The 22,496-nt window shown below is 36.4% G+C and overlaps 1 protein-coding gene across 2 annotated transcripts; it reads left to right on the top strand.

The window, feature by feature from the left end:
• Nucleotides 1–4,782: 4,782 nt before the first annotated feature.
• LOC129274984 (cytochrome P450 1A1-like) lies at nucleotides 4,783–16,760 on the top strand. 2 transcript variants are annotated; one of them, XM_054911741.2, is made up of 5 exons: nucleotides 4,783–5,913; nucleotides 9,993–10,933; nucleotides 12,951–13,100; nucleotides 13,669–13,773; nucleotides 14,183–16,760. In XM_054911741.2, the coding sequence occupies exons 1-5, from the start codon at nucleotides 5,813–5,815 to the stop codon at nucleotides 14,533–14,535; spliced, it is 1,650 nt and encodes a 549-aa protein (XP_054767716.2). In that variant the 5' UTR covers nucleotides 4,783–5,812; the 3' UTR covers nucleotides 14,536–16,760. The 2 variants fall into 2 exon arrangements, with proteins under 2 accessions (XP_054767716.2, XP_054767717.2); XM_054911742.2 differs by lacking the exon at nucleotides 4,783–5,913 and adding an exon at nucleotides 9,167–9,860.
• The last annotated feature ends 5,736 nt before the right edge of the window (nucleotides 16,761–22,496 follow it).

Genomic DNA, 22,496 nt, shown 5'->3' with positions numbered 1-22,496 from the left:
ACCATCACCATCATCATAACCATCATCATCATCATCTCAGACAGAAGTAGATGAAATATGGAATAACAAACTTACCAAATACAAGTTAAATAGATTTTTAAACATCGAAAAAAATGGCAAGAACACTTAAAAAACAATGAACGTCGGCTCACAAATCATTGCACTGTTAAAATGAAGTAATGAGAGCCTTTCGACTCATTTATATATACATGTAGGCCTACATATATGCAAATTCAATTTATCATCAAAAGCAGAAAAATGACTGGGCTTTCTTCTTGACATTGAACGTTTCAAAAGTTTTCATCACATTACGGGATGGGTCCTGAGAGGCAACAACGACACTTGTGGAAAGTCTCACGTGACGTCACTAATTGCCCTCACGGTCACTGTCCCGAAAAAAATGTCAACATCCTGAATCAACCATGAATGGACAGAGAGGAAGAGAGGGACGGAGTGAGCGAGAGAGAAAGAGAGAGAGAGAGTTTATATGTGTCTGTACTTTAAATGCAATGTCAGAACGAGTTATCATATTAAAGGACAAGTCCACCCCAACAAATAGTTAATAAAAGGATAAAAAACCAACAAGCACAAGACTGAAAATATCAAAATCAGATGTTAAATAGAAAAGGATAAACATCTAACAAGCAAAACACTGAAAAAATCAAAATCAGGTATAAATTAAGAAAGTTATGACATTCTTAAGTTTTGCTTAATTTCGCATAACAGTTAAATACACATCCTAATAGGGGAATTGATGTCATCTACTTGCTATTTCTGTTGTATTTCATTATAAATGTATGACATTAAATATTTTAATTTTCTCCTCATGTAGGATTCAAATAGGCCTGTATGCTGGATGACTTACATAAGTCATACTATCACTTCAATTATTTTGAAAATATGGCACAGAAACATAAAATTTGTAAATCTTACAATTATTAACATATAACAAAGGTATATATACTATTCCAAAACAAAATATAAATTATTGCACATTGCAAGCCTATACATGTAGCATTTCAAAAATTATAGAGATGTGGTAATATTGAGAGGTTAGATTTATTGGATTAAATCCAATAAGAGGTAGAGCACAAAGAGCTTGGAATATTTCCAAAGTCCTTTAAATGGTGCCCTCTCGAATATTTGAACATGACCTCTATTAGATCCTGTACAAGTAAACGGCCTTGCCACTAGGTAAGGACATCCGGGGAATTATACCATAAACAAATCTGGAAGAGAATGTCAGAGAGTGGACTTCAGATGAGAGAGAGAGATATAGGGAGAATGTTGGAAAGAAAAAGAGATACACAAGCGTTCATAATCACTATCTCACCATGATCAAGAGCATCTCCATCAGAAAGAAGTTGTCGCTCTGTTCCAGTAATACTGATCCAACATCCTGATCAGAGAATACTGATTGGGCTTATTTTATTGCTCTAGCCCAAAATTTCACTTCACCTGTAAAAGCCTAAAGGCGACCGCACACGTTGCGATGGGTCTGCGACTCAATTTTGGAATAAAACGTAGTAGAATTTGATGCTAATATTGAGACTTGGAATATCTTACTGTGTAATGTTCGAAATCATCGTACGAATACCTATGTTGAAATCTGTGACTATGCTATCATCCTTCTTAGAATAAAAACAAATTTAATATCTAGTCATAATGACGTCATAGCAGTCGTACGATTGGCTACGATTTGAAACTAATATGGCCATTAATCCAAAATAAAGGCTTACAATCTTACAAAATGGTTATATTAGTATTATTTCAATTAATTTCAACCTCAAATAAAATGATGTGGTCCATTCACATTTTCAGAAAATGAGCAAAATGCGAATTGTTCCAAAATCGGATCGCGAACAGTCGTAAGGTGTGCGGTGGCCTTAAAACACCCAAGACCATATTCTGAATTCGGGTTTAAATAAATTCCAGTTTAGCTATGGAAAGCCAATTGTGACACAAATCTCTAAACAGTAAAGGTTCAATTTATCAATTTATCAGTTCATCCGCCACTCAGATCATTCATAACTCTCTGGGAACGATGACTGAATTGGCTTTCTTTGGCGTTATAGCACGATGAATGAGCAAAGCAAACATGAGAAAAATACAATGTTCACAAAATGTTGACATTTTCGGCTCCCCATAACATCACCACAGAGTTATGAACTTCAGAATACAGAACCTTCGATTTAATTCCAGAATAGCACACTCAACTGCAAAGTAGCCTACGTACATTTTGCCAAGTGTCTTCATCCGACCGGAGTCAAGCAAGATGCTACAGTTCCGTTCATTAAGAAGCATACCACACACCAAGTTGTTCACAGACATGCAGCGAAAGTATTGTGCATACGTGCATGCATGCCAACTTCGGGCTTGAGTTTAAACTTCACACTTCGGTCTGAATTCGTTCTGGAGAAGGGGCGCGATGCAAACTGAGGCCCGCTTCAGATCCAGCTGGAATTTGAAGCGGGCAAGAGAATACTTTGTTCTGTTGAAGACCCAGCAAATACTATGGAAACAAACACTACACTATATAGAGGTGGTGTGGCTCAGTGGATAAGTCTCCGGACTTTGAAACACAAGGTCCAGGGTTCAAATCCCAATGCAGCACTCACATCCAAGTTTGGCAAAGGCATCTACATTTGCAACTCCCCCCCCCCCCCAGGTAAAATGGCTATCAAGTTGGAAGATATTCTGTATATATGCCAAAGTGACCGATCAGAGTAGCCATGCTACAACCATAGTAAGAGTATGCATTATATGGAAATGTTACATATTTACATCAGCAAATTACAGAATGACACAAATATATGTGAACAAACATACAGGAGCCCATTTTGTCCAGATTTGTCATCTGAGAAAGTTCCTTGAATGTGATTGGGTGAGAAGCTTTGTTACTATGGCATTTGTTGGATAAAACAGGACTTGACGGATAAAACATCCAACAAGTCATTGCATAAAATGCTCATAAGAGATTAAATGTATGGTTGTTGTATTTTAAAATATCCTTTTTGCGATTACTTCCAATTCCTTCAGAATTGATACTTGTTTCAAACTAAGAGCCTATTTGATAAAAATATATTGCAGTTGCATATACTCCACTGGGTTTGATATATTACCGCAACAGTAGCTGAGCCACCATACAAGGGCGCGAAAGCATTAAAGGAATAAACCCTACCGCTACCCATTCACCCCCCCCCCCCCTTGGTGGAGTGCAGCAAAAAGAGGGTAAATTTCTTGCTGAATGAAAACACGCCATGGCTGGGAATCAAACCCACGACCCTCTGTTTCAAAGTCCCGAGACTAATCCACTTGGCCAAAGCGCTCCAATGATGATTCAAATGCAAGCATCTTGGACACTTTCTGCATGTTTTAAACCTGTTGTTTGGAGGGGGTCTTTCCTCAATTTTTGCTGGTGTAAATGGGTGTTACGATAAGCATGACAGAAACTCATGTAACTACCGGTCAGATCATGCGACCTGTCGGACAATGTGACGTCACTAATTGGCCTGATGGTCAAACACTCTGGCAGGGGAGAGCCTGCCATTCTCCCCAGCCACGTTGACAGGTATTCTGTAATAGATGCAGTCCAGACGAACTCCAGACGCTGAAGCTCATCACTTCGCAGGTGGGTCTCTGAAATTTTCCTTTTTTAAAGGGGAAGTTCACAATCACACTAAGATGGTTCTAAGGAAAACAGAAAAAATTGGAGGAAAAAATTTGGTGAACGCATGAGGGAAATCCACCAAAGAATTAGGTTTATGAATTTTGTTTTTTAGATCATGACATCATGTACATGATGTAGCCAGCAGTTCCTACATATACCATCTAATATAATTCCCATTTTGAAATGGAATATTATGTATGAACTTATTGAGCTAAAAGAAGGGGGTATAGCACGATATCAAACTTGCGAATAGGCGAAAGTCGTTGACTGCTCAGAACGATGTCCAAAAAGCCCCAAAATTATCGATAAAACTTCATCCAACCCTGAAATAATGCTATGAACTTATTGAGCTAAAAGAAGGGGGTATAGCACGATATCAAACTTGCGGATAGGCGAAAGTCGTTGACTGCTCAGAACGATGTCCAGAAAGCCCCCAAATTATCGATAAAACTTCATCGAACCCTAAAATAATGCTATGAACTAATTGAGCTTAAAGAAGGGGGTATATCTGATGATATATCCACCACACAAATAAAATCACTTTCAAATTTCTGAGAAAATGGCATTTGGTTAATTTATATCATCACATCACAACGTGTGAAGGATCTGCTCGTCTGTGACTACACAGAATAAAAACTTCAGCACTGTGAGAGTAAAAGGAGAAAAGGGAAAATGAGAATTGTTGGAATATAAGAGTCTGCATAAACAGACTAAGTGAATAGCCTGGGATTTACAGGAAAATTACTAAGACAATTTCTAAAAACAACTTTATAATTATAGGTCTAAATGGCTATATCGCACACATACAGATTTGTTTCAAACTATGGGGTATTTAAAACAAATAATATCTTCATGCGCATTTATTCTTTCCTTAACCTCAATTTTATTTTTCATATCAAATTTTATCTGAAGTGTTTGGTTCAAAAGTGGCAATGTGGTGTACATTGTATTTTCAAATCTTTGGTGACATGAATATGCATAGACCTGGTTTTTCATTTAAAAATAATAAATTATAGATGTCAAATATTATTGATTAAAATTCCATCCTGACATTTGATGATAAATTTGTCTACCTAATGCAAGGTTGAATAGAGATTTTTTTTGTTTGAATCAAGCATAAGGGACCTATATTCAATGATTGAACACTACCATATTCACAATAAATGACCTATTAAGATACCTGTATCTTCTATGTTAAAAAACAAAAGAAATACAAAAACTAAACTAAACAAAGCAAATATTGTGGGTACAGGAAAAATACACAATTTGTCAAAGGAATAAAAATAGAAAAAGAGGAAAGTAGTGGCCATTAACCAAAAGATGACAAAATCAGAACAAAGTTAGAAATCATATTCCTTAATCAATATAATAAAGCACATCAAAGAAAGAAATCATAAACAGTGAATAAACATGAAATGGTGCCATGTAAAATAAACTACCAAACTTGGCAAAAACCTAACATTGCCTGCCAAACAAACAAAAAATAAGGATTTCAAAAATATAGACCCCCATCAGTTGTTTGGGTGTTCCAGGTATATATCATTATCCTTATTATATCATAATAGTAATAACATCACTTGTTAATTCTTCCCTCCCACACCCCTAACTGCTCTCCGCAGAGTGTCCCCAGCCACCGGGTGACAGGAGTGAGTACCGACACCTGCACACCTAGCAAGCCGTTGAGCAACGTTCTAGGTTAACGTCTCTCCAAGGTAATGCCCCTACAACCATCCAACCCCCACTAACTACAACATAATAGCTCAGCCTACTTCCGCACCGACTTCCTCCCGCAGATAACAAACTAGATTAGCCACTGGAAGTAAAGGACTAAGGGAGATAGAGATGGAGGGAGCGGGACAGAGATTGAGAGAGTGGGACAGAGAAACAGAGAGAGTGATAACAGTTGCCAGAGAGAGCACAACTTTTTTATCACCTAACTTTAAGCCCCTCCCACTGAGGTGTTGGTTAAATGTTTTTAGAGGACATCTCTGGTGGCACGTGTCCTTAAGAGTTAGCATGACAGGGGAAAAGAAAAAAATGGGAATGAAAAAGATATAAAAGAGTTTGTAAAAGTGATAGAGACTTCATTCAGAGTTTGGATATTCTTTACATCAACTAAGAAACAATTTCACTTTATCAAGAATGGATTCAACATCACAAGTTCTGTTGCAGCTGCATCCAACATCGGTTATTCTTCCAGCAAGGCACAGCGATGAGAACTTCACTGTAAATCTTTTTGACATGTAAGTGATTTTTTTTACTTTTAACTTTTAATCTTGCATTTTAATGTACAATAAATATATCTATAAATATAATTATTGAACATTGTAATGTTCCCATCTTTTTTTCTTTATTAAGAGTGCAAAGGAAATAATTAATACAAATGCATTCTTCTGACAATGTCATACTTAATACTCTCTTGTACTTCTGTTGTAAATATTTATTTTCCCATTCATTTATGCTCGTTTCATTGTATCACAGTGCATGGTATTTAAAAAATAACAATCAAGTAAAATTATTAAATTTAATTTCTAGTTTTTCTCCCAATACTATTGTATATAAACAATCATTTTCAATAATCTCAATCTTCTTTTCACTTTATTGAATATTCATTAAATTATATTAATTATCTAGAACTTTTCATTATAATAATTTATATTTATCTATAAAAAAAACACTTTTAAATCTATGTAAAAAACTTTTCAATGAAGAGATCCTGTCATTTTGTTGTCATTCTTGACTCTAAATTAAATGTGTATTCCAAAACAAACAACATGTACATGCTTTTGAAATCTTTTATCACCTCCAAAATTAATTCTCTGAATTTTCAGTTTTGTATAAAAAATAAATAAAATACCATAAAAGGTTTTTTGGCCTATCAAATGTATTTCCCATACTCAAATTAGGTATTATTATTCATATTGAACAAGTAATCTGACAAAAATATAAAAAGTCTGATTTAGTCATTGAACTTGAATTTGCCACACCAAGGAGGGTCATAAATCATCAGGACCAAGTGGTTTTGCCAATTGTTTTGACTGGGCCATGGCAGGCTGAATTCATACATGCTTGCCTCCGGAGTTCAATGTCGCTAATTATGACGTCACGGTCACTCTCTCCGCTGACCAGTGGTCAAGTGTAGCCCCCGAGGGCTTTGGGTGGAAGTTGTAGATTGCGTGTGACCCAAGGAGAGAGAGGGTGAGAGATGGAGAGTGAGGAAGAGAGATGGAGAGTGAGGAAGAGAGATGGAGAGCGAAGGAGAGAGGCAGAACAGGTGGAAGGATGACCACTTCAGTTCCAAAAAAATAAAAATAGACTTTATTTCTGTAAGATCTTAAAGGAGAAGTCCACCCCAACAAAAAGTTGATTTGAAAAAAAGGAGAAAAATCCAACATGCAAAACACTGAAAATTTCATCAAAATCGGATGTAAAATAACAAAGTTATGACATTTTAAAGTTTCACTTAAATTCACAAAACAGTTATATGCACATCCTGATCGGTATGCAAATTGGCAGATTGATGACGTCACCCACTCACTATTTCTTTTGTATTTTATTATATGAAAAATGAAATATTCTACTTTTCTCCTCCTTGTCAAGTGAAACAAAGTTTTATGTCTCCCTGAACATGTGGAATTACCATTATTTTAACAGTTTATGGTTAAGTTAAGTTGGTCCTTATTGTAAAATTTGTAAAAATTGATATATTGTATTATTCAAACAATAAAAAAACAAAAGAAATAGTGAGTGATGGACATCATCGACTCTCTCGTTTGCATATCGCTGAGTTGTGCATATCGCATATCCGTCACTGTTTTGTGAAAAATAAGCGAAACTTAAAAATGTCATAACTTTCTTATTTTACATCCGATTTCGATGAAATGTGCAGCGTTATGTTTGTTTGATTTTTCTCTATCGATTTAAATCAACAATTTTCTGGGATGGACTTGACCTTTAAATTACATAAAACTTCAAACTTTTTACAGTGTTTTCATTTGAATAACTTCTAGCATATTTAGATGGGGCATGAATAATACATGATTTCTCTCAAATCTAAAGTGGAATGTGAATATTTTTTGTTTATTGAGAATATTGACTATTATTAAAAAAGTCTTTTCATCCATGTCATTTCTATCATAAAGATGTTAATGCCAGTTGTTGTAAATATTTACATATGTTTAACAGTCTTTTCAATAAAAAAAACTACATATATTTTCTGCAGAATGTTACTTAAGATATCAATAAATATTCAATAGACTAGGAGAAATGTTTTTATTCCAATATCATAACGGGAAGTCGGAAGACGGGAAATCCCTTAAGAAATCTGGAAGTAGTTCGCAAGCCACCGTCGATCCGACGCTTGGCGGCGGTCAGCTATAATAAGTGAATAACCATGGGATATGAACTTGGCCTCAGGAATTCAGTCAAAACAATGACAAACCACCAAGATCTATTATCAGTGCTGACCAACCCAAACAAACGTAATAGCAAAACCAAAATCAAACTATTTTGGGGTACGGATAATTTTTGCCCACACGGATCTTCCCCTGGGGAATTATCTGATTTCATAACAGTATTTTTTCTATGTTTATTTTGGTGTCCCCAGTCTCCATGGAATTTATAAGATTAGAAGTGATCAGTTTCATATCATAAAAGGGCTATCACCGTGGTTAAAGTTGAAGGACAAGGCAGATAGTACTATCAAATCTGCATCTGTCATCATGGGATATTATATCGTATCGCATGGTAGATGAATAATAACAGCAAATTTACTATTGAAACAAAAATTTGTAGGATGCAAAGTTTGTTGTATTCATCCATTCATTTGTTTTGTATTGATTCGACAAGTAGACCCCTAAGTATTAGCAACAACATAGAGTAATAAAAAGACTAGCTAACATAATTCTTGTAGACTTAAAATGTAGATTTAACCAATTTCAACATAAAAAAAAAGAATAATAACACTGAATCTTTTATCCATAATATCAAGTGAAAACCTGAATTCTTATATGTTAATTTTCTGAATTGGGCAAAAACACTCATCTACATGACAATCAAAAAAACAAAAAATACTAATGAATTCCTATGTGGAAAAGTTGACGGATAACATCAATGATGGCAAGAATATTGGAAAGTAATGCTTTACTACTATGAGGAACCGGCTCCTGGCTTCCATCCAATCCAATAGACATTTCCAATGTCAAATTCATTAATATGCCACCTTAACTTTCACTCATGCTAAATGCATAGTACATGTACATAACACTCCACATATCCTGTGCACTGTGTGTGTGTAGAACACACAGGGAGAGAAAGTGGGCGGGGAATGGAGTCCTAGCCAATCAGCTGGCTGCAAATGTTCTCTGACCTTGCTGGAAATAATGAATGAAAGTGGGCGTGCCTGCAGGGCTGGCCATTGACCAATCGGGAGGCAGGGGGAGTTGATTGACAATCAGGGCTGATGCGATAAGGACTCTGGATGAAAAGCCACTGGATGTGAAGGGAATAGAGGGATGGGTGACAGGGTGGAATGTCAAGTTCGCATTACAGGTAAAACTATACATCTAGATTTATATACAAGCTGGGGAGGATATCGTTGAATGAATGAATCAATCCTACAACTAAAAACAAATGATCGGCTTTGGCTTTCCCATAAAGTATAAACACCAGCGGAGAAAGAGGTAGTCTGCCAACGTAGAGGAACAGCCCTGCTCCTCTTCTTTTGATACATTTTAAACTCTTGTTGGAATTGTGGATTATTGCAGCATGGTGATTTTCATTCGATCTCACCAAATACCCCGTTTCTCAAATTAACTTGCATATTTGATTAACCTTTCCCTTGGAAAGGGATGGATTTTTAATGAGGTTCAAACCGAGCTGAGAAGGATTATGTTCCGGTGGAAATGGCATCAGCAAGGCTCTGTCCGCACAGGTCAAAGTTGAAAATGTCTGGAGTGTGATGAGGGGGGGGAACGTTTCACAAAAAAATTCAAGTTTCATGGGTCTGGTGTAAATGCACTCTCTTCGGAGGAATATCTATATAATGCAGGAGCGTATTGTCAAAGGATCATTTGTAAATCTTTCTGGAATCTGAGTGGTGTATTTCTGTGACTTGAAACTTAGGGAGAAGCTATGACCTGTTGTGATACCAAGGTCCCCAAATTTATTCATTCACATCAAAACCCTTTTGGTGAGTATATATTACTGTGTTTGTTTTATTTTCAATATTTCATACCTGAAGAATTATAAATATGTGGCATCACAACTAATTATCCAACTGTATATTAATTACATTTTTCTTTTCTTTTTTTTATATCTGCAGGATCAGTATTAAGACACCAGCTCTCCAGCCAGTGACCAAAGCTCATGGGAGTATGGCCCCAATCCTCATCCCTCTAATGATTATTGTAAGCATCATCATCTACTACTGTCAAGAGTGGATAGACTTCAACATCAACAAGGTTCCCCTAGGTCCCACATCACTTCCGTTCATCGGCAATGTCTTGCAAATCAAATCAAAGGCACTGCACCTCTCCCTTACAGACATGGCTGCAAGGTTTGGCAACGTCTTCAGCATTAAGTTGGGCCGTCAGCGTGTGGTGGTTCTCAACGACGCCCAGGCCGTCAAAACAGCTTACAACGGACCTTACTTCACCAACCGCCCAAGTGTCTTTTCAATCGAGTTCTTTGTCAGTAAGGGATTCATGGCATGCCAGAAGAAGCACGACTTCCGCATTCACACCAAGCTCATGAAGCATGCCTTCCAGGCAGTCACCTACACCAGCCTCGGGGACAAACTGGTTGAAGAGGCACAAGATCTCATCAAGCAGTTTGAGTCCTACAACGGGAATGCCTTTAACCCTCGGGAGGACATCAACCTGGTGTCCCTCAACATCCTGCACAACATCGCCTTTGGGAAACGCTACCAGAAAGGCGATGACGAACTCCAGGAGATCTTCGACTACTCTGCCCGCATCATGAAGGGCGTGTCTCCAGTCCATCCCGTCAATCTGATTCCTTGGCTTCAAAGGTACCCAAACCCCTGGATGAAGGACTTGGCTGATGCCAGGGACAAGAGGGACAACATGCTGCTTAGGTTCTATGAGGAACACAAAGAGACATACCAAGAAGGAGAGATCCGTGACATGGTGGATGCTCTCATCAAGGTCTCACAAGATGCAGAGGAAGCCGGTGACATGGAAACCTTGAGGCTCCTTTCACCGCTTCACATCATCACCAACATCTGGACAATCTTCTTTGCAGGTAGGTCTTCCTTCATTTTGTCTTTTGTTTCACAAAAAATGTCTCCTTTTCAAATGGTTTGTTATAATAACTTTCCTTGATGCAAGTTTTACTATTATTCTCCTAATATTTTCATAGGTTGGACAGGCACACTCCAATAAATATCAACCTAGCTATCCCTATAAAGTAGCATTCTTCTTCAGCCCCCAAATAAGCTTCTTAATATTCCATCTTACCAATCTCTTACCAATTCAACTAAAAGATTTTCTACAGTCTAAATATCACATTCAAAAGGCTTGCATTCACTCTTTGTAAGCAAATTCCTTCAAGTACAAAAAACGGCATAATAAAGAGCCAAAATCAATTCCAAGCTTACGGGTGGAATAAAAAAGAAAATAAAATCAGAAATTTGCCAGAGTTGCAGAGCTATATTTCGGAATACCAGGGATCATTGACCTTGGTCCGAACTTTCCCAGTGCATGGAAAACAAACTGATACAGTCTGAAAAAAGAAAGAGAAATCTTAGCGACGAGGGCCAACAATGTTTTTGGAGTCGTCTCTCCCGCCCTGACAAGTGCACTGACTGCGTAATGTGAACTTGATCCGCCTTCTTAGTGGCATGATTATTTTTGTAACCATTTTCTGTAATTGCTTGGATTAGACGCAGTGCCTCGGGTTATTTCAAAAGTGCCCTTAAATACACTGAGGAAGTCATCATCATCAGAATTTCTGAATCAACAAATTTTTCCTCCAAGTCAGACAAAAAAAAATTATATTGATGGAGAAATACAAATAATCTTGACACTGACGAATTTCAAGAATAAAAGTGACTTTTGGGGTATTAGCAATTTAAAAATTATAATGATGTAAAGGATGTTTTTATATTGATCAAAATTAAAATCATATCTTTTCAATAAAAAAAGGTGTCAAGTCTAAATCCTAATGAGTATTTCTATTTTTTTATAATAATTTATCCTTAGAAATAGGAAAATTAACTCTATCAATATCTCTCAATGATACTTTCTTTTTCATTCTATATATACCCTGTCAATAACATTAGTTTGTCTTTTTAATGATGATAAAACTCCATTTGTGATGCGATAGTACTGTAACTGTCTGGGTTTTAGTATTTATTTTGGGATATCAGTTAAACTCAGGTTGCAATGTATTTCAGTCTTTTAAAAAGCAAAATCTAACATTGACCTAAAAAAGATCACCGTTGAAGTGCACTTGAAACTTTTAACTCTTACACCATTAAATCAACCTTCCAAAGCTGCAAAGTAAACACTTTCTTTTCTTAAACTATTTTGGGGGATAAGAGACCTTTCAAATACACCACCAAAACTTGGGGAGGGATTAGCCTCACAAATTGCTCCAGCACAAAACCGTCTGGCAGCAAATGGCTAAAGGCAGCAAGGAGGAAACCTTCTCTATAAATATCCACTCCATTTACCCCAATTCTTTGTCACCTCGAACCACCCCCTCCAGAGCTTGGCACAATTATTCTTGCCCTGTCTCGACCGAACAATCTACCCTACAGAAAAAACAAGCAAAATATTTCCCCCAAAACGATATAACATTTATCAAATCGCCTACGCACGTGATCCAAACGTGAAGCTCAGAATTTTCCCAAAAGGTAATAACCCACTCTTTGATGTAGGAGGGATAATGAGCTTAATCAATCTCTCTAAAAGAAAGTGGGAAAAAATCAAAGCATTAACAAACAAATGAAGCATTCCTCGAAAAAGAGCAATCGTTTTTTTTGCATGCTTCATGCATCAATCAAACAGTAGCGTGGGTGAGGGAAGGGTGAAATGGGAATATCCAAAGCATCAAATCCCAAAGAGTATAAACCCAATGGAATATTTTTTAAATCTTAGTAATCACGACAATTGCAAGCACCAACATAATCCAGGACCCTACCAGAACCCTTGATGAAATAATGCCTAAAGTTTGTCCACCATAAAGAAATACCCAAGAGCAAGTCACATAAATCATAACTTAACAAACCCATTTTCCTTTTTTTTCAATTCTTCAGGAACGGACACGATCAACAATGCCTTACTCTGGGTCCTCCTCTACATGGCCATGTTCCCTGAAGTTCAGAGGCGAGTTCAAGAAGAAATTGATCGAGTTATTGGTGACAGGACACCGTGTCTGGAAGACGAGCAGGCGCTCCCATATCTATGTAAGTCTCTCTTCTTTACCTTATCTGCACAGGAGGGTAATTTCTCCATGGGATGATTTGATAATTTTTGAGGGAAGGGCACCCTCTAGAGGCCAATGCATTACATTCTTCAAGTTTTTTTTTTCATTTGAAACATTTAAAAAGTTATGCTTTGATCATTACTTCAGATACTAATTGTGACCAAATGATTATCATGTCTTTTTAAAATTGATTAAAATGAGTAGAAACAAGGAGGGTTAAGTTGGGAGAAATAAAGATTTCATGAACGCTGGCTATAAAGTAAAATAATAAAAGTAAAGTATTATATATATTTAATCAGAGATGATTACACTAACCCCCCAAAAAAAAAAAAATCATAAATAAAAAAAATAAAAATAAATAACATAAATAAAATACAGATTAGTCTATAAAAGAATTGTATGGTAGACACATTTTTTAACAAAATCATAAAAAATATATAACCTGGAATAAGATGGGTTTTTTAATTTTTACTCTCTAGAATACAAACAAGAATCTCGATTTACAAATCAACTAATCTCTAGCCTCTTTACACTTGTTTTCCTTACAGGCGCTACCTTCTACGAGACCCTCCGTTTCAGCTGTCTGTCTCTGCTCGGCGTTCCTCATGCTGCTGTGTGTGATACAACCCTCAATGGCTACCACATTCCTGCTGGTGAGTTTCTCATACATTTCTATTAATAACCCAATTGAGTTCCATGCCTGAGAAAATTCAAGCTAGGGAAAATGTATGTTTTGCTAATACATATCGAGTATTATGCTGAAATTTACCAGTTTTCAATGGGCAGATAGGGATGAATTAAAAACACATTCAAATTTGTGGAATGTATCATATTTTATCAATCATCTTGACAATAAAGCCTGCCAAATGATTGCTGGACTACATGTATGTACATCAGGTGAAACCATAACTAAAAATGGTGTCCACAGAGTGAATCGATGAATCGTTTCCTCCTGGTCAAGGGAAAAAAATCAAAATAAACTCAATATTACATAATAAGTCAATAAAATGACTGAATGTTCATCCCAATAACAAAAAGATTTCATTTTATCCCTTACCCCAGGTACACAAGTTTTGGCCAACTTCTGGGCAATCAATCACAACAAAACTACCTGGGAAAACCCGGAACAATTCCGCCCCGAGCGTTTCCTCGACGACAACGGCCAGCTACGCAACATGAAGGACTTTCCTCACTTCATGCCTTTCTCCACGGGCAGGAGAGCCTGCCTGGGAAAGAACATCGGCAAGTCCGAGATCATCATCCTCTCTGCTTGCCTGCTGCAGCAACTGAACATTGCGGTGCCCAGTGGTGAGGGGGCCCAACAGCCCACCCTTGAACCGGAGGTCCACTTTGACTTGGTGCCCAAGCAGTACAACATTGAGGTCACACGGCGTGACAGCGCACCCTCATTATGAAGATACATGTGACGAAATGACATTATAAAAATGGACAGAGGAAAATCAATGATCTCTCAACATTGACTATACTCTCGTAATCCACGTCATGCAGGAAATTCACACAATTTTGTCATGGAAAAGTAACTACTGCTCAATCTATTTCAGAAGTATGTATTCAAGTACTGTACAAGATGCAACCAAGCAAACCACTACAAGGGTTTCACTGCCTATTTAAAACATGTATCTGAACTGTATTTGCTATGCATTCTTTTTAAATATCGCAAGTGCTGATTACGCACACAAATTAACTTCATTTCATATCTTCAAGTGAAATTTGTGCTTCAAAGTGATAAATATCACATATTTAATCTATTTATTGCTATTATTACATAATGTTAGTGAAATATCTGTATATCTTGCCTTGCAATATATATTGTACTACCTGTATATACTGTAAAAATGTACAGAATGAATGTATATATATCAAATTATTTTATCTGTATGTCGCTACATACATTATATGCAACAAAAGGAAAAGGGGCTGTAAACGAAAGTACAGCTCAGTAATTGCATAAAAGTTAATAATTTGTTTATAGTTGATAAATGTACCTATACTACAATGGCTGCATATATATGTATGAATCAATGCACTAAAGAACAAGTCAATAATGCAGCTGAAAAGAGAAAGCTTAAGAAAAGCAAAATGCTGAAAAAGGGTCACTTTTTTGGAGTCACTTCATCTTTTTTTAAGTATTCTACTTTGAAATCTTGCTGCACTGTATATAGCATTTGAATTTTATATTTAAAGTGATCTCATTAACCCTAACTTGATAGCATAATTATGTTTGATTTTAAAATGGAAAATGTTGATGAACCAATATGGGACACATCCCTGGACTTCAAATTTCACTGATCCATTGTATTTTTTTTACAAGAGGAAATTCTGCTTTTAGGTAAATCCTCCCACCCCCCCAACAAAAAACAATAAAAATAATGATAATAAAAGTATCAACATGCTGAATAAGTTATTATAAATTACATTGTAAATCGTGACAACTGCTACAATAAGCACAATTAAAGGCCAAGCCTTTCTATAAATTTGTATATTAATTTGATGAAGATTTATAGAACGGATTTGAAGGTGATTAAATATTATGTGCAAGTACTTCCAGAAAAAAAAACTATTGTCAGCTATCATCAAGCACACAATACAAATACCACAAAGGTATGCTTTGAAAACAATTACAATCATTTAAGGAAAACACAAGATAAGAAATGTCAAAGTAACCAGATGCACAAGTACATGAGCATATGCAGTGTTGAATTCTCTATCTAAAAAAAATCAATGTCTCAAACAATGCACATGCCATCAACAACACGATCTCAAAAGGTGTGTTCACAGTCACAAAAATGAACGCTTTAGGAACATTCACGAACAGGTTAGAACACGAACCCTGTGTTCACATTGAGGATACAAGAATATGCTATAATTTGTCATCCAGTTTAACACATACACAGAGTGCATCATTGTAATTTCAGGAATATATTCTTTGCAACAGAAATTATTTGCTAGAGGAGGAAAGTGGATTGGGATAACAAACTGAAAAAGCGGGTTTCTAGGATTTTTTTATCTCTTTTTTTAATTTTGCTGACAAAACTATTTCTACTGCATTACATGTCAAATACAATCGTCAATGGCCATTAATCGTTTTTCGGTGAAACATACCACTGCATTGTTTAGGGAGAGGAATATGAAGAAACAAAAGAAAACAACACAAATTTTCTTGTAGAAATGAGCAACAGCGCATGCACAAATGCACTTTGGGATGTCTACATTCAGCTGCGGACATACAAGGGTTTGAGTTTGTGGGCGTCTTTTGACGAGGCTATGCACGCGGGGAATTTCGGTACCTGTTTGCTTGTTGACGATCCTGCAGTTGACGAGCTTGATGATGTTGTTGTGGCAGTTTTAGTGTTCTCCTTTAGGGGTCAAGATGACAAAGAGTAATAGGAAGAAATCATAGAGTTTTAAATGTGCCTAACTGAATATAATGTTCTCAATATGTGGAACTCAAAAGACATAATCTACATCTTTCTGAGTTCAGATCTGGTTGAAAGAACATAATATTTTTTTTATGTAAAATGACATTCCGGCTGAAATAACAAAGTAAGATGCATTAAATCATATGATCATGCAATTACTCTGTGCTTATATACATGTAATAATAAATTATGTGAAATTGAAAAACTGAATTGACTACATTTGTACATTATATGGTGTAACCCCCCCCCCCCCTTCTTTATTCCTCTCCCTTTCTCTTTCTTGTACAATTACACCAATCTGTATATTTCTTTATTTTTTTCTTTCTCACTTTTTCAAAGAGATTTTAATGACGGTGAAATGACAACTAAGAAAATGTAAAACAAAAACCGAGAGTGAAAGACAGATAGAGAGAGAGTGAGGAAAAGGGGAAAACGGCCAGAGAGAGGGGGAGTGGAGAGATGGAAGGAGAGAGAGAGAGAAAATGTGAAAAGGGCTCAATGAAAAACACATGATAAACTAAGGTAAAATGATCTTATAATCATATTTTCATTCTGGCTAAATTGCCAAATTTTCACGATAGCGATCTACAATTTCTTTCTTCCTTCCTTCCTTCCTTCCTTTCTTTCTTTCTTTCTTTCTTTCTTTCTTTCTTTCTTTCTTTCTTTCTTTCTTTCTTTCTTTCTTTCTTTCTTTCTTTCTTTCTTTCTTTCTTTCTTTCTTTCTTTCTTTCTTTCTTTCTTTCTTTCTTTCTTTCTTTCTTTCTTTCTTTCTTTCTTTCTTTCTTTCTTTCTTTCTTTCTTTCTTTCTTTCTTTCTTTCTTTCTTTCTTTCTTTCTTTCTTTCTTTCTTTCTTTCTTTCTTTCTTTCTTTCTTTCTTTCTTTCTTTCTTTCTTTCTTTCTTTCTTTCTTTCTTTCTTTCTTTCTTTCTTTCTTTCTTTCTTTCTTTCTTTCTTTCTTTCTTTCTTTCTTTCTTTCTTTCTTTCTTTCTTTCTTTCTTTCTTTCTTTCCGTCCTTCCTTCCTTCCTTCATTCCTTCTTTCTTTCTCTTTTTTCTTCATTCCTTCTTTCTTTCTCTTTTTTCTCTCTCTCGTGTCGCATATACAGAAAAAATAAACAAGTCATGAAAGAATATCCATAGGGCAGAAGATTTCTTGTGTTCACAAATGGTGATGACAGAATCTTTCCTGGCACACCATTTAAAGTTAGGACACAAATAAGGTTTGTAAAAAAAAAAAAAAAAAAAAAACCTAATGAACAACAAGAAAAACTACCAGCTTCAGACTATACTATAGTTGGAATTATTTTTGCAAAAGTACTATTTTTTTCAAATCCTGTGTTTAGAAGTAGACTACAAGATTTTACATCATATTGAACTAGTTTACTCAATACAAATGGTGGTCCTCATTAAAAATCATTTTGGGGAATGTGTTTTAACCACTATAATTCCCACCACAACATTAGGTTCTTTCAGATATTTCTACCTCGTAATATTTGATGTGACTACACAGGTGAGTTAAAAAACATATTGCTAATAATTTGTAAAAAAGAAATTGACTGAAATTTGCAAGCTAAAAAATTCAAATGCATACAGCAAGTGCACAATATTATTTGAATTTAAAAAAAGCAAAATACCTTGTGAATCATATCCATACACACCATAATTTGTAAACTTCGATTTTCAAAGCACATTCCTTTTATTTCACTCAATAAGAATTGTTCTTTGTCAAATACATGTATCTGCTTCAAATGCTGAGGTGATTGGTCCACATACATCCTTCAAATACGAAAAATCTAGTGGTAATTGTTTTTTTAATGTGTGTGTGAGAGAGAGAGAGAGAGAGAGAGGTCCTGCATAGGGCCCATGGCCCATATTCTGAAGTTGGGTTTAACCTGTCCTGGACGACAGTCTAACTCTATGCTAAAATTGTGAGAAGCCAAAATGTCAAAATCTTCTTTGCATAGTACGTTTATTACAGTATGTTTACTACGCTCCTCCCTAATAATATAAGTTGAAGAACACTACGTTATCTATCCTTCCCTGACATTTATGAATGATTTACATTATAAGATTAAAATGAGCTGATACATTTAAACCGCTACTGTTAGAGATTTTGTCAACATTGGCTATCCATGTAGTTAAACCACATTTTACCAGAGTTTAAATTAAACCCGACTTCAGAAAACGGGCCCAGGCACATTTAATGTACCTACACTTGTATGCACATAATGCTTGTTTTTGTATGGGTACTGAAGTTTATCACTTGGTTATATACAATGTCTTTGGTTTAACATAAACAAATATCCTGATTATTACAGGAAGATGTTTTCATATTATAATAGATTTTGGTAATAGTAAGTTTGTCTCGACAATTGTTAGATCTACCTAGCAAAATGCACATCCCTTGATCTTGATCTGTCTAGTACAGCAATTCTGATGATGATAATATTAATATCTACCAATAAATATAATAAAAATGATGATGATGATGATGATAATAATAACAACAACAATAATTACAACATCAACAATCATACTAATGATCTTAATTGTAATAACAGACACAATAATGAACGAACGAACAAACAAACAAACAAATGAATGCATGAAAAATAAAGAGATGAAAAAGGAATATTTACCCCGGTACTTACTTCTTATGAATACTTAAAAATATATTTATATAATATTGACTGGCCTTGAGGGGAACATCAAATATGTCGCCCGCAACAGGATCATATTGGCCCGAGTCTTTAGACGAGGGCAATATGTTTCCCGAAAATAGAGCAGTCAATATTATTATAATTACCTAAGGCTGTTCAATGTGTAATTTAAGCTACTATTTGGAACAATTTATATGCCCGTTTGCTTATCACTACTTCTGATTTCAGGTTATTCACGACCTTAGCGAAGAAACCCTTAATAAGCAATTGTGACGTTATTGTTACCTTGCAGTCGCACATCATGCATGGTCGCACACTCATACACTCAACGTGTAGAAATCTTGCACTTGGGTTACGTTTGTGTATGCACTGGCCGTGCCGCGCATTATCTACAATGCGTTGGTTTTTATAAACTGGTTCCAGCCATATTTCTGAAATACTGAAATTAGCGATCGAAATCAGCTCCTACTGCGAAATCGTACAAGCAGAAATATGGCCAATATCGCCCTCTGTTTTGTACAGGATTTCCTATGGGCAAAGCCCGGGGAGGGCAACATGACAAATGTTTTCCTTGTTGGTCTCGGATCTCCTAAAAAAAAATTTGTTTTTTTTACTTAATATGAACATTACAATTATCAGTTATTCATGCATTTCATAGTAAATAAACGGGCCACCAATAATCATCATCATAAAGAGGTTTGTGGGTCCATCACTTTTTCCTTTAATAGACATACAAGATCTAGCAAAATCTGTAACAGATTCTGTTAAATATATCACTTTTTAGAAACATACAACAAAGTGTCTATGAAGAGCTTTCTCATAATTAATCAAATATTTGTTGCAAGGTGGCACTATGACTGAGATAGCTTGCCATAGGGATGCAAATATTACATTTTTGCAAAAATATAAGCATGATGGACATGGCTGAAAGTTAAGTTAAGGGATCATAGGAATCAGATAAGATACATCAAGATTGCTATAAATACTCATAAGGTGGTTTCAGACCGCCTCGAAGTTCGCCAGTTCCAGGTATTCTCTGATCGGGAAATTTACCCCGATCAGAAAATACCAGGTATTTTGGCGGTGTGAAAGCAAACTACGCGTAATATCCCCGAAAGAAAATACCCGATAAATAGTAGGTACTTGGCGAAATTACGAGAACTTTCGCGGGGATTTTTCCAAGGTCGTGGGTATTTTGGCGGTCTGAAAGCAAATTACGGGAACTTTTAGCCCAGCGTGTCGTTGGGTGCGGCGCCGTGCATGGGTTGCTGCTGGGCTAGTGATTTTGAATTTCGCGCCTTGCTGCTTATCAGACCATACTGCGCATGCTCGTAACTTCAGGAACTTATCCCGAAGGGTATGTTTCAGGGCGGTGTGAATGCAGGAATAATTAATGGGTATTTTTCAGCCTAAAAAGTTCTCGTAATTTAACGGGGATTCTTGTGATCGAGGCGGTTTGAAACCACCTATATTTAAAAAGTACCAATATAAAGAAGCTTAAAAAATTGTCTTGTTCTTTTGCATGCGGCAAAGTCTATGCACAAGTTATTGTATACCACATGCATGCAACATACAGTTGAGCGGCCCAACAGGTTACATCTCTTTGTATTTCTCAGCACATAAAGATGCTCCTTTTTCAAAAAATTACATTGATTTTCTGTAACTTCCAAGTAATTTTCAAGATGTAATAGATGTTGAGGATAATTTACAATGTAGCTTTATTAACTTAACATGCAAATTAAGAGCTCTCTAAATCATTACTTTCCTACAAAATTCACCATCACTTGCGTGCATAGTAGATAAACATTTTCTGTCTTCATTTCAGCCTTTAGGCTCAATCTCACACTCATTCCTGGATACAGCTAGGCCTAACACCTTGGTCACATTTGTTCTACGGCGGCCGTACGGCGAGTCGAAAACAGACGTTTTATTAATTTTAATTCAAACCACCTATATGTAGTTGGACATAAAATGTTAAAACGGCTGTTTCCGACTCGCCGTACGGCCGCCGTAGAGCAAATGTGACCAAGGTATCAGGCTACACAGCAGCCCACCAGCAACAATAACAAACAGTGAAAGACCGTCACTAGCCACTCTAGCAAACAAATCATTTTATTTTAATCCCTCCGGACTTGACATCTGCCAAACTCAACTTCTGCAGTGTTTCCTCCCCATTTCGGAACAAGAGAGTAAGAGTTGAGCGAATGCAAATTGCAATTTCACAAAGTGATGCCTGATTTAGCGACTTATCGCTAATCTCCGAAGAGCAGAGGTAGGCACGGCCAAAGCGCTCTCGCGGATATGCACAAAATTTGAGTAGGCACGTCGGATCGCTTGTCAATGCGTTAGTGCCGCGATAGCAGCATATCGCTAACGGTAGAGTCTATAGCAGGGCGGAGGAATATTCCATTTCCCCCTCTGTGATTGTACCCCTGTACAGTGTATATGGGGGTATCGCAACGGGCTGGATTGGAGCTAGATTTTGAGACCAAATTTAACTTCGAAATCCAACCACTCAAAAAAAGCTCAAATCTATCAATGATTCAGAGAATCCGATAGCTTATTTTACATTTCACCACATTTTTTTCGCATTTTATGAATTTGGGGTTCAAATGGGTCCAAATTTATGGATCGTTTTTGAAACTTGAATTGATGAAGTTTCGATGTGCGGCCATATTAGACCTGCGCCAGGCATCGCCCTATGCATACTAAAGTCATAGATATAGGCTTGCATGAATGATGAAGTTCCTTGATTTTCGCTGAAGCGACGCAATGTTTACACACGGAATATACATATTACGTCACTTTACGTGCATGCGCGCACCCGTGCAACGTACAGCTAAGCGAGGCACAGTGGCAAATTGTATAGAAAGGATAGCGGAGCGTTCAACACTAGCGGGCGTGTACATTTTGCTTGTTACATGACGTCATACAGCCACTGCCATGAGGCAATTTATGAATGAAAATATAGTAAGCATGCAGAGAGCAAGATTTCAAGTGCCCCACACAGTATTCCATCAAAACAAGTGTGCAATTCTCTATCACCTCGTACCAAAATCGACCAAGAATTTCACTTTCCTCTATTTTATATAAATCATGTATTCTCGGAGGATCGATTTCCTCATCAATATCGCACAGGTAAGCAAATTTAGATTACTTCTCGCTTTTCCGTCAAAATCTTACAAATTAGCGTCGATATGGCATCATGTTTGTTGGAGTTTGTAGATTCTATCACAACATGCACAAATTCAATTGATTTCCGAGTTTTGGAGCATTGCG

The sequence above is a fragment of the Lytechinus pictus genome, chromosome 13 (genome assembly GCF_037042905.1).
Source record: "Lytechinus pictus isolate F3 Inbred chromosome 13, Lp3.0, whole genome shotgun sequence".
NCBI classification, from domain to species: Eukaryota; Metazoa; Echinodermata; class Echinoidea; order Temnopleuroida; family Toxopneustidae; genus Lytechinus; species Lytechinus pictus.
The sequence above is the reverse complement of the archived record's forward strand: the minus strand, read 5'-3'. Positions and strand labels throughout refer to the sequence as shown.